This window comes from Lepidochelys olivacea (assembly GCF_965140295.1).
Source record: "Lepidochelys olivacea isolate rLepOli2 genome assembly, chromosome: 3".
NCBI classification, from domain to species: domain Eukaryota; kingdom Metazoa; phylum Chordata; order Testudines; family Cheloniidae; genus Lepidochelys; species Lepidochelys olivacea.
This window is the reverse complement of record NC_140413.1, coordinates 46,602,438-46,615,915: the sequence shown is the minus strand read 5'-3', so window position 1 is coordinate 46,615,915 and position 13,478 is coordinate 46,602,438. Positions and strand designations below refer to the sequence as shown.

General features: G+C 39.4%; 1 protein-coding gene and 1 long non-coding RNA gene across 2 annotated transcripts in view; one reads left to right on the top strand and one right to left on the bottom strand.

Annotated features, from left to right (window-relative positions):
• MLIP (muscular LMNA interacting protein) overlaps nt 1-13,478 on the bottom strand; it is a gene marked incomplete at its 5' end in the record, with an annotated part of 184,683 nt that overhangs the window by 108,064 nt on the left and 63,141 nt on the right. Inside the window, one exon of the mRNA XM_084624504.1 lies at nt 9,530-9,613. Within this exon, the coding sequence (XP_084480630.1) occupies nt 9,530-9,613 (84 nt within the window). The remainder of the gene's footprint in view (nt 1-9,529; nt 9,614-13,478) is intronic.
• The window catches only part of LOC311518581, a 61,910-nt gene that overhangs the window by 7,743 nt on the left and 40,689 nt on the right, over nt 1-13,478 (top strand). The window lies entirely within an intron of this gene.

The window sequence follows — 13,478 nt, the reverse complement described above, 5'->3', positions numbered from 1 at the left end:
GATGGAAGAACATGGAAGGAATTCATGGAGTTTATCCCTAAAATCTGACTTCAGGATTGTAGTAGTTAATCTAATTTTCAGACAACATAATAATACAGGACTAAACTGAATTGAATTATGCTGTAGCATAATAGCAGCAATCTATGAGGTTTTTTCCCCTGTGGTTTTCTCATTTACAACGAAACAGAAATTTGAGCAACGTGCTACTTATTATACTCCTTTGTAATTTGCATCTGAAAGCAAGTAGCAATTTTAGGACATAAAGACGAAAAATATTCATATAACTTAAGCAAAACTAGCCTTGTAGCTGACGGGATGTTAAAAATGTTAAACACAGATTTTCAGCTAAAACAATTTAAGTAGATGTTGATTTCATGATCAGAAACCTGCCTCCAAAATCACCTACACAAGGCAATCAGATTATTTACACAGCCATAGCCCACTGGAGTTTGGTTTACAGTTTAGGATAAGAGCCTTATTCTCTAAGACACAGTCAAGAACAATTTTATATTTCTCCAGATCTAATTCTAAATGAGCAATGTTTTAAAATCTTCATAAGGTAAATACACTGACCACATGGCAGTCACCTCAATGCTTATGAACAATATGACCTCACAAGTCAAAACTGGGCCCTTTTGTTCACAAACTCATGTGAATGTGCTATACATTCTAGAATTGCTCTTTGCTTCCAGATGCAGGTTACGAAGGGATGTGGGAAAGAGAGAGCCTGAGCCCCAGCCTCAGCGAGCAAGGCTGATTGGCAATGCGTGGAAGAACAAGGCACATGACCTGTAGGGCTCCTGTGGAGGAGTGAATGCTAGATACTCCTTTTCATAGGGAGCTCTGGGTGGTATTTTGCTTCAAGGAGCCACAACGCTTCTTACAGCCTTGCCTTGCCTCTGCCTTTCCCCAGTGGGTGGCCTGCGCTTCAATCTGGCCCTTGGTCTTCATGAATCAGAGATGCAATTATCAGATAGGCAGCTCCGCAATTAGTTTGCAAACAATAGAATACTTGGGCCTTGCTCCTGCGAACAGGGATACATGCAAACTATCCTGTTGATTCTGGGACTACTCGTGTGCATAAAGTTAAGCATGCGCATATTTGTTTTCAGGATCTGGTGACTAGAATGCAGTCTGGTCTGTAATCTCCACACCAAAGACTGCTGGTACTTTTCAGAACGAGTGCGTTATCATCCCTGCAGATTGCATTTCCTTAGCTCTTCTTTGTTCCACCATCTCCTTGAATAACATTTCAAGGAGTGAAAGGATAAATGTGTAAAATGATTTATAGAAACTTACAGAAAGACTCTTATCATCAGGGACTTTCCTGAGCAAATATTTATGATGGTATTTACGATCACCTTCGCTCAAGCTGGGGCATCCATCATATTAGCTAGCCATTGAGTGAGCTTTGTAAAGCTGACACCATCCATCACAATCTTTAGAGCACCTCGCTCTTCACTGCAATCTGCTGCAGGCAGCCTTTCAAATCCTCTTTTAAAAACACACAAGGATTTTTTATGGATCTGTGACTGTTCTTTACCCTTCCAACTCTAGTTAGAAGTGAAGGTACTGCAGCACCCTTGCTACCTGACACAGTTGCTAATGCTTTCCCTTGTAATCTCCCACTTGTAATGTAGTTGTTTGACACTTGATATCAGATATATTGTATGATCAGAAATGGAGGTAACATTAATATTTAATAGGGGTTATTAGTTAGTTTTCAGACTAATAATTTTAAAGGTTCAACAAAGTAGAGAGAGAATACCAAGTACACACAGAGTCAACATTTATAGAAATTTAAAAAAAAATTTAAAAACATTTTGTACAACTAAGCTCACAATCATGTATGCGCATACTTCCAAAGTGGGAATGCAAGCAAGAAGTATGAATACAAGGACTGGTGCATTATACTATGGCATCCTTTTGATATTGAATATAGCCCAGCTCAGATTCCCTGGGCCAGATTTGCCACTGGTATACCACTGGTATCGCCATTGTTTTGGTGTAAAACTGGACTAAAACACTTTTGAAGGCCTGCTTAACTTAAATACATGATGGAATTAACCATCAAAAATAATAGAAAGATAAAATTATATTTGAAAAATTAAATTTAAGAGGTTTGTGCAAGATGTTTGAGTTATGGACTAGACAGCATCCTCCAACTACTCCATGATGTCCATTCAATGCAGTTTTCTTCTTTGAAGGAGGCCATTATATTGACGCTTGTTGAATTCAACATATTTTAATTTTGTTAAAAATTAGATTGTGTCAACCTCCAATTAGAATTTCTTCCTATGTTGTACAGCCTCAGGCTTGTACAGGAAGTTTCAAGGAGTCACATATTGCATAGGACAGTATGCAGTGCCACACTTCCTGTTGACAGGTTTCAGAGTAGCAGCCGTGTTAGTCTGTATTTGCAAAAAGAAAAGGAGTACTTGTGGCACCTCTGAGGCTAACAAATTTAGTTGAGCATAAGCTTTCGTGAGCTACGGCTCACTTCATTGGATGCATTCAGTGGAAAATACAGTGGGGAGATTTATATACACAGAGAACATGAAACAATGGGTGTTACCATACAGACTGTAAGGAGAGTGATCACTTAAGGTGAGCTATTACCAGCAGGAGAGCGGGGCCGGGGGGACACCGTTTGCAGTGATAATCAAGGTGGGCCATTTCCGGCAGTTGACAAGAACATCTGAGGAACAGTGGGAGGTGGAAGGGGGGGAATAAACACGGGGAAATAGTTTACTTTGTGTAATGACCCATCCACTCCCAGTCTTTATTCAAGCCTAAATTAATTGTGTCCAGTTTGCAAATTAATTCCAATTCAGCAGTCTCTCCTTGGAATCTGTTTTTCCTGTTGATTCACTCAGACTTGCAAACAGACACAGGATCTTGAATACAACCACAATCATGCAAATCAGGCTAAGTTATACTAGCAACAGACTCAAAGATACATGATAAACAGAGCTGGTCAGATGCCCAATGTTTTTCATTGGAAAAATCTGTTTTCCAATTGAAAAATGGGTTTTCCATGGGAATTTTCAAAACACCGTGAAGAATTTCACTTCATTTATTTTTCAAAACACATTTTAAAATGAATATTTTCATTTCATTTCTATTTGAGTTAAAATGTGGCTTCAGTTTAGATTTTGGAAACAAAGATTTCAGCTTTCCATTTTTGGCTTCTAGATTTTCAGCAGGTTTCCCCTCCTGCTCTTGCTCTCCTTGTTTTTTTATTCACCTTCCACCCCACCTCAACCAGAAAAGGAAGAAGGTAAAAAAGCATGGAAATGGAAAGTAACCCACTTTGTACACTTTTTTTTTTAACTGTTCTTTCAATAAACGTTAAACACACTTTTCTGTTTTGCATTTTTTCCAGCTGAATAAGTCAAAAAAAGGTTTAAAAAAAAGTGAAGTGCCAGATAGGAAGGCTAAACAGGGGACAAATATTACATACCATAAATCTAAAACCATAAATCAGGAAAGCATCTCCATTCAGGAAAGAACATAATCACCTGCTTAACTTTAGGCACTTTTGCTTCAGTTTAATTGAAGCTGATGAGACTTAAACAGGGCCCTCTAGATAAGTAGATGCTTGAGTGTTTTCCTGAATCAAGATTCATACTTCAAACTGATCCTGGAAAAGGAAAATCAAATGTTGTCTAACTTTTATTTTTTATTTTCATTGTTCATTCAAAATAATGGGGGTGACTACAAAAAAAAGGCAATAATAAGAGGAAGTGAGATGTTGCTTTTCAGAGTAAAAGAAAGAAAAAGAGTGAAAATCAAGAAATACTACAGAAATAAAATAATGAGATGGACAGAATGGTAAGACATAGAAGGAGAGGGGGAAAGGGTGAAGAAATGGGAGCAGGGCATACATAAAATAAGACACACCATTTCTAGGCAAGTGAATTTAATTAACTTATTTATATTTCCTTATTTTGCTGTACTTTCCTGGCAGACGTTCCAGATCTCTGAACGTTTGAAGGAAATGGACAGGATGGCTATTGTTGGCACTTACATAATATTTCTGTTCCCAGCTTCTCTGGAATCTATAGGTTACTAATCTGAGAAAGAGAAAATAGCCTGAAATCCATCAGAGTACATACAAAAACCTGCAGCAGACTGAGTCTAGACTCCAGAGCCCAAAAATAACGACAGAATGAATTCAATGGCCCACACAGCCAGCTGGCCTAACTCCACTGGAACCTTGGAGTTATGGCAGCAGAGAATTTGGCCTGCAATGTTTATTCAAGAAAACATTAAATAATCACTTTTTGTATTTATCTGTCCTGCTCTATTCACAATGAAATAATTGCCTAGCTTTAATTGTGCATTTTTATCTGATTTAGGCCTTTGAAGAATATCAATATTTAGCATAATCTGAATAGTTTTTTCCATGTAGCATTTCTGCTGGAAGGATCCAGGCTGCAACATGACAGAGTGCTTAGTAGTTATACAAGAAATTTATGGTAAATGATTTCCAGGGTTTCCTTTCTTTGCCCATAGTTTGCAAACAGGTTTAATGCATAATTGACATGTTCTGTTTCCCATGAGCCTGAGGATAATAAATACATCTCTGCATGAAATGTCCCTCTCTCCTTTATAATCTCTTCAAACTGCATTGCTGTGAATTAAAGTTAATCTCAGTGGCTAGTTCCCTTAAATTTCCTTCATGACTGAAGACTGTTAGCATGAAATTGACCATGTCGTTGAAGTAACAATCTTTTCCAGCTATTTGTTAAAATAATCAAGTTCAAAATTAGCAGAATGGCAGTTCACTGCCACTGTGTCAGCAAGTCTAACTATTTTAATAGCAAACATTTCCTCTTATGGGTTTTAATTTATTTAATTAAAGGAAAGAGACAGAAATACCTCAATGTCTAATAACAAAGTAACAAATATCAAAGATATGTTATTAGATATATACATTAAAACCCATAAGAGGAAATGTTTGCTATTAAAATAGTTAGACTTCCTGACACAGTAGCAGTGAACTGCCATTCTGCTATTATTTTAAACTGATTACTTTAGCAAATAGCTGGAAAAGATGGTTACACTGACAACAGTAATGAATTTCATATTAACAATCTTCAGTCGTGAAGGAAATTACAGACTAAATTTAATTCACAACAATGCAATTTGAAGAAATTAAGAGGAGACAGAGAGAGAGAGAACAAACACAGAGATTAATTTATTATCCTGATAGGGAAAGTAACAAATAACTTCTGTGTTATTGCTATTGATTAATGTTGGGGGACAAAAACAAAGCACTTTTCTGTGCTGGGAACTTGCCATTGAATTTGACAGGACTCTGGGGTGGTTTACTGGTTTGTTGTGTTTGAAATCTAGACTTTGTTGCTAATTGTCTGTGATAAGTTGCCCCGCTGTTAGGTGGGTTAATGCCTGCTTCCTTTCAGAGATCTTTAATATGATCTTTACATCATCAATCTACAATCTATCCTGGAAAACAATCCCTCACTCTCACAGACCTTGGGAGGCAGGCCAGTCCTCACTTACAGACAGCCCCCCAACCTGAAGCAAATACTCAACAGCAACTAGACACTACACCAGAGAAACACTAACCCAGGAACCAATCCCTGTAACAAACCCCACTGCCTACTCTGTCCCCATATCTACTCTAGCGACAGCATCAGAGTCATTATTCCAGCTGTGGTGGGGGCCACGTTACAAAAAGCACACAGGCTCTCAGTGGCTGGAAAAATGAAGAGAGTTAGCCAGTTTTGTTCACCAATGAAGGAAAGCCAGGAGGAAGAGAGTATTCTCCCGCACACCCTTTAACTTTCAGGTATTGTATAATAAAGTATCTGCAATGGGAAGAAAATGGCATGCTGTCCACACCACAGTTAGCTCTTCTTCTGCTCGCATCTGTGAGGGGTCCTCAACTATTTTCTAGTTCTTTAGAGACATTAATTTTCACAATGCTTTTGTAACTTCAACTGGAAGTTTGCCTGTGAGAAAACTGCACTATACTCCTACAATGCAGTGCTGTAGTTCCACCTGACCTCTCCCAGGGTAAGTCACACAATGTTCTAGGAGTGCTCTCTCATGATTTTCCATGACATAATTTTTCTTGTTTTCCTATTCTAAAAGCTACACCTACTACCTCTTAAGGAAACATAATTATCAAGTCAAGCATAGAGAACAGAAATAAATCTCTGCTTATATCTGTCATGGTCGAGAGATCAGTCCTCCAGGATGACGTTAATGAGGAACTTTAATTTAATGACAGGTTTCAGAGTAACAGCCATGTTCGTTTGTATTCGCAAAAAGAAAAGAAGTACTTGTGGCACCTTAGAGATTAAACAATTTATTTGAGCATGAGCTCACGAAATCTCATGCTCAAATAAATTGGTTAGTCTCTAAGGTGCCACAAGTACTCCTTTTAATTTAATGTTACATCAGCATGCATCAGTCATTTGCACTTTAGTTTCTAAACATGTCTCGATGCTTGGATGCCAGTAGGAGTTCACTGTAATTGCTTCTCTTTTCAGTAAAGTCAGTACCAGACCTGCATTCACTTTAGCACTGATCTCCTAACATTGCCTGCCGTGATATTCTCACTTCCAGTCATTTCACAGTGGTTACCTAATGTACCACAGCTTCCACACATGCTCAACTCCCATCAGAACAAACATCGTGATGTTTCCTATCCTTCAGTACTAGGGCCACTGGAGGATCACTGGAGGATCAGCATGATGCTACCAGTAGGGAGGAGCACTTCGTCTGAGGGAGGTGGAGTGGTTTGATACCTGGCTGAGGCAATTTTTTGAGTTTATTTTTCAGGGATTACTTTTCTATTGATTATTGGTGATATTATTAAAAATCCAATGGTAATTGTTTTAAAAAATGGGAAAGGACCCCATTTTTTAAGAAGCCAGCTCCAACTCCCCACTCTCTATGTGAAGCCCAGCACTGGCTTTGGTAAGTACACGTGTGCATGTGTGGAGAGGTGGGGGTTAGGTCACTGAAACAACAATGCGAGGCACTAGCCACGCCAGGCGTTCCCAACAGTGGTGTCATGGTGCCTCTTTTCAGGTTTCCATTTGATAGGAACTACTATGTGAACTGTTATATTTATAAATTAAAAATAATCTCACTAGCCATGTGAGGCACAGGAAACTCTCGCTAACTAGCGCTACCCTTTATTTGGCATTTGAATGTTTGCTCTAAGCATTGGGCCAAAATCATCCCTCAGCCCCAGGAAGTGCAAAGTGTATTCTTCCTCACCTGTGGAGATATCTGCAGCAGAAGAGGAGTCATCCCTGGGGGAGGGCAGACAGCAATTTCTTTGCACTAGGAATTTCACTGCGGGAGGACAGCTTTAAACAACATCAGGGGCTGTGGCAGAACAGCACTTAATTAGTGCACCTCCCAGTTCCCAACTCCCTCCTGGTCCTGTCCAGCTTTGCCCATTCTGTGGGTTGACAGGCTTGGAGTGGGACCATGGGTGCTTTGCACTACTCGTATCCTGCTCCTTTTGGACTTTTCCCACCTACGTAGCACCAGTGTGGACAGCACAGAACTTGTGTTGCTCAGGTGGGAGGGCTTTTTCACACCTCTGAGCGAGGTAAGTTCTAGCCACTTAACCAGTAGTGTAGACCTGCGCTGGGTAGATGAAATTTTTTCCTCCTCTATTACATTTCAGTGAACTTGTTGCTGAAAATGAAGCACTAATAGCATTGTTGAAAGTATGACATAGGGTGGGCAAATACTGCAAACTTCCCAAAATATCACTCTATCCAAGGTACTGACTTGAAACATCTCTACTGTCCAAGCCTCAGCCTCTTGTCAGCAAGAAGTTAATGATCATGTTGAATTGTGCCAACAAAGGAAGGGTAGGAGTGTCAGGACTTCGGGCCTGCAGATGGAGCCGGGGCCAGTTAGCTGACCCGCAACAGAACATTCTGATCAGCCAGACTCCCTGACTGGCTGAGCGGTGTCACCAGGCCTGTGCTTAAGCCCAGTGACTGCTCGATGCTGATGCCTGCAGCTGTGACTGCTTCTGTGCCTGCCTTGCTTCAGCTGTCTTCCTGTCCTGCCTCAGTCTGCTTCCTGTTCTGGTTCCTGACTCTCGCTCCAATCCTTGGCTCGAGTCCTGCTCCAACCATTAGGCCTGACTGCCCATGCCTCGTTCAGGAGAAGGATGACATCACAGATTGCCTTGTCCTGTATATCTTACTGAGGCAAAATTCCAATCAAAACAAAGGCAGTTTTGCCTCTAGTTAAGAACTGCTAACTCAGGCCCCAAATTCATTCTCACCTATCCTGTTTTGCTGAAGTTAAAAGGCAAATTCCACCCTTGTACATAAAAGAGAAAAGGTGCAGTCACACACAAGTTGGTTGTTACCGTCTATACCGTAGGCACTACTTTCATTTGTCCCCCACCTGCACCTCTGCTCTCATTTTAGTCTTACTGTCTCCTCTTCCCTATGAGCATCCCTCATTCTGTCAACCCACTGCTCCCTTTTGCTTTAATTTACTTTCACTGCAGCTGATACAATAAGGTAAAATTTATTTATTTATGTGGAATTTTTCATGTTTTAGTTAAAAAAAGTTTTCAAAAAAAATGGTTTGAGGATTTGGGGGCTTTGATAAAAACTTGAAAAATGTGGACAAGTTTCTGTTTCCTCAAAAAGTAACTTTTTGCCAAACAAAAAAACAAAAAAACCCTGATAAAAATATTCAGGTAGCTCTGTGCTCTGCCCCTCCTATGCTTCAAACTTTCTCCTTGTCCTCATCTACAAACTACTCATTTACACTGCTTTCAATCCCTCCTTAAAACACCATCTTTTCAACAGATATCTCCTCTTTTCCTCTAAACTGCAGACCTTTGTGCCATGCTTTATATTTGGGCATCTTATTAAGGTTCATGGGGCAGAGAACCAATGTATATAAAGAGCTGTATACAATTACAACAGTATAGCTTGGATTTTCAAAGGAGTCTCAAGGCTTGTCTACAGGGTGAGTTATTCATGATTAAACCCATGATTAGTTCCAGAATAAGAGTGATTTATTCCAAATTATCTTAATTCAGTGGATTAAACCACCAGGCAAAGCATCAATTGTATGACCAGAGTCTAAGGGTCTGCCCAGCCTTCCACCACATAACCAGGCACAATGGGTGCCTGATATAACCATCTACCACTGATACTTGGTCTTACAAAACAGAAATCCATGTATTACAGAGTACAACTGAGCCCTAAAGGTGTTCTCATTGACACTATTTCAGACTAATGAAACATTTTGTGAAATACCAGAGATTAAATTCTTTGGTCCTTAACTGAGCACAAATGAAGTAAATTGGGACTTTGTTCTATTAAGGACTGCAGCCAGATGTAATTAACAATAGATTTAAAACCAGATTTTTTACACTAAGAACAATAATCTCAAAATATTTACTGCATAACAAAACCCGATATCAATCCTTCAGTCAACTCTACAAGGTATTTTACAAAGATGCAATGTAGCACTCTCTAAAAAAAAAAAATCTTCTTACCCTTTCTGTGCTAAGGAAACTCAGTGGACTGGTGACTTTTATGTCTCTTTTTCCAAATTGCTGTCCATGATGTGTAGGATGCAGCTTGGGGTGGGGGGGAAAAGACAGGTTTTAAACAACAATATGACTATGTATGATAGATTGAAGGAGAGATGATATTTTTCACTGTTCAGCAATAATTTCTAGAGGGACTTCTAGCAAGATATTTTCTGAATAGGTGTGTGTGGGCCTAAAAGAATTTTGGATACAAAGAGACATTGTTCAAGCACTCAACTACTAAAATGTAACATGGTAAAGATGAAATTATTGCTTGCTTCTTCAATACATTTACAGGGAGCTGAGGGTGTCAGCATATGATTTCCATTTCTTCTTTGGTTGGGCTAATCATTAAAAGTAGTTGGTTTTTAAACACTTGATATTTCATTTGAATTGTAAAGTTAACGTCCCTACATGCCAAATATACTGTATGTATATGGGTGCCGCCACAGAAGTAATACATCCTAAATGGATTCATTTGGGGTATGGATTTACTTATTTATAAGAACAGCTGTACATGTTGTGTACATTCTACTAAATGTTCTTTTAATATGAAAGTGATTGTGTTTGAAATTTTCAGTTGTTTATTCCAAACTTCACTTGGCCTCATTGGAAAAGATATATTTTCTGTTTTGCAAACTGCTTCAATCAGTCCACTACACATAGTCATGCTCCATTCCCCAAATGTTTTAGAGTGTGGGAGAGAGCACAGAAATAGAGTTTCAAGAAGTTGATTGTATATTTCGCACTGAGAAAAACAATATAATTAGTAGTGGAAGGTTGTGTAGATACAAAACTGGGCACCAGGCAAGTGGGATTCTATTCTCAGCTCCGCCATAGACTTCCTGTGTGACCCTGGGCAAGTCACTGGACCCTTATCTACCCTAAAGTATTTTGTCGTGCAGGCATAATTGTACCTCCCTAGCATGCCTATAATTCACTAGGTGTCCACCAGCAAAATTCTTTGCAATGGTACACAAGTATTCACCCTGTTGTAGTACTTGCACTTGCTCTGAAGATGACAGCATGTCATATTGATGTTGTGTAGTAGTCTGTTGATAGGAGAAGTCCTTTTATTTGAAGCAGTGGGTAAGAGACAAATATGAGCCTTTACAAAGGCACCAGAAAAGGAAGTTGTGAAACTCAGCATTTCATACACAGTTGTCTCCAATCACCCAATGTTCTTATCCAGTTCTGAAAAGCAGCTCCTTTGTGGGTCAAGTAGAATGTTGTAAAGACAAGAACAACATTGTGCATCTGGAACCCATCTCATCTAGATTATAGTTAAAGTAGTATGGTTGTTGTTTCCCTGAATGGATCAAAATTCAGTGTTATTTATCAGAGAATCAAAGTTTCTTTACTTATTTTGGGCTTTGGGCTAGCACATCTGTAAATACTATTACCCAAACAGGATGTTAACATAAGCTAATCAAAATTATGACTGTTTTAAAAAAGTGACAGAATCCCCCTTTGAAATGATCAATAATCTGTCACTGTCATTTGATTTCATATTCAGAGTGGCAGCTATATTTTGCAGTTTAAGGATATAAACAATTCAGAGAAAAATTATTTTGTAAGTGGCAAAAATAACACAAATATTAACACAGCATTTACTCCCTGTGTATTTGAGCTTTAATTGACAGTTTTAAAACCAGTGATAGATGCAAATTATGGGCAACTCTATCTGGTAGCACTAGATAAGAAACCATTTAGAATTTATTGTCAGAACTGCCATTCTAGGGGATTTTTTTTCTTTAATAAACGTTGGCATCAATTTAAAAAACCCTTTCAACTTCCAAATTTCCCACACTATACAGAAATCCATCCTGTACTATTAAAGGTGTTTCTGATATCAGCTATCTATTCTATACTGGTGCTTATAGTGTCCTCATCCCCACGTATCTCAATGCCTTCCAGCAGTGCATTAAGAAATGAAAAACATCTGTGAAGCGTGGTTCATTCTTTCTCTCATCCTCTCCCCCAGGGAGAAAACTGTGTGTACAGGGGAGTGTTTTTATTGGGTTGGGGGAGTTGGTTTATGGGGGGCTCTTTGTTTGTTTTAAATTATAGATACATCTTGCTGTGTATTAGCAAAGGCCAAAGAAGTACACCTTGCACTAGGAGTGAAAGGTGGTAAGGTTTGCCATGATTCTTAAGTTTTATAGGAGTTTGTTACACAGCCGTCTACTGCTGTCATAAATATAAAGGGAAGGGTAAACCCCTTTGAAATCCCTCCTGGCCAGGGGAAAGCTCCTCTCACCTGTAAAGGGTTAAGAAGCTAAAGGTAACCTCGCTGGCACCTGACCAAAATGACCAATGAGGAGACAAGATACTTTCAAAAGCTGGGAGGAGGGAGAGAAACAAAGGGTCTGGGTCTGTCTGTAGTCGTCTTGGCCGGGGACAGAACAGGAATGGAGTCTTAGAACTTTTAGTAAGTAATCTAGCTAGGTATGTGTTAGATTATGATTTCTTTAAATGGCTGAGAAAAGAATTGTGCTGAATAGAATAACTATTTCTGACTGTGTATCTTTTTTGTAACTTAAGGTTTTGCCTAGAGGGGTTCTCTATGTTTTTGAATCTAATTACCCTGTAAGATATCTACCATCCTGATTTTACAGGGGGGATTTCTTTATTTCTATTTACTTCTATTTTTTATTAAAAGTCTTCTTGTAAAACACTGAATGCTTTTTCATTGTTCTCAGATCCAAGGGTTTGGGTCTGTGGTCACCTATGCAAATTGGTGAGGCTTTTTATCCAACATTTCCCAGGAAAGGGGGGGTGCAAGTGTTGGGAGGATTGTTCATTGTTCTTAAGATCCAAGGGTCTGGGTCTGTAGTCACCTAGGCAAATTGGTGAGGCTTTTTACCAAACCTTGTCCAGGAAGTGGGGTGCAAGGTTTTGGGAAGTATTTTGGGGGGAAGGACGCGTCCAAACAGCTCTTCCCCAGTAACCAGTATTAGTTTGGTGGTGGTAGCGGCCATTCCAAGGATAACGGGGGTAATATTTGTTACCTTGGGGAAGTTTTGACCTAAGCTGGTAAAGATAAGCTTAGGAGGTTTTTCATGCAGGTCCCCACATCTGTACCCTAGAGTTCAGAGTGGGGGAGGAACCTTGACATGGTGGCACAGTGGTGGGATTAACCTGAAATCATTTTGAGATCCAGTTGAGATTTTTTGAACTAGAAATACAGATTTTAAAAAGGAATTTTTAGGAAGTCCAGAAGGCAGCTTTGAAACTGAAAGCAGCTTGGTTTCTCTCTGCTTTGTGGCCAAGCAGAGACAAAAGGGGATTATCTTGTGAATTGCAGGTTTTCTTTGCCTAGAGGCAGGGTACTTAACTCCTGCAGGGAAATTCACAGTCTTCCAACCCAGAGGTTTTTGTTTTTTTTTTCTTTTCTTCCTAAAAGTAAATAGGGGGTGTGTGCTCTACCCATTTGCCTGGAGACAAAAGTGGCAGGGTTTTTTTTAGGATTTTGATTTTTTTTTTGTTTTACAAGGAGCACAGGTTTGAAAAGAAATTTTTTTTTCTTCTTTGGGCTGGGTAAGCAGGTTTCCAAGTAGTTGGAGGTTTTTTGCTTTAATTTGGGCCCAGAGCAGAGACAAGGGAATTGTCTTTTTCTGTAGGCTGACAATCACTATCAGAGAATAGGTATTCTATTCCAGCACAGCAAAATTTTACAGCCAAGTTTTGTTTGTTTATTTCTGAACCTCGGGTGTAAAGTTAGTTAAAAACAGAGAGGTTAGAATGGGCAAATCCTCAGCTCGACTACAGCTGGAATTAGCCAAATTTCAGGCTGAGGAAAAACAAAGGGAACATGAAAGACAGATAGAACTCATGCGGCTGAAGGAGGAGGAGAAGGAAAAAGAGAGGAAGCATGTGGAGGAGATGGAGAGGATAAAGGCCCAGCAGAATA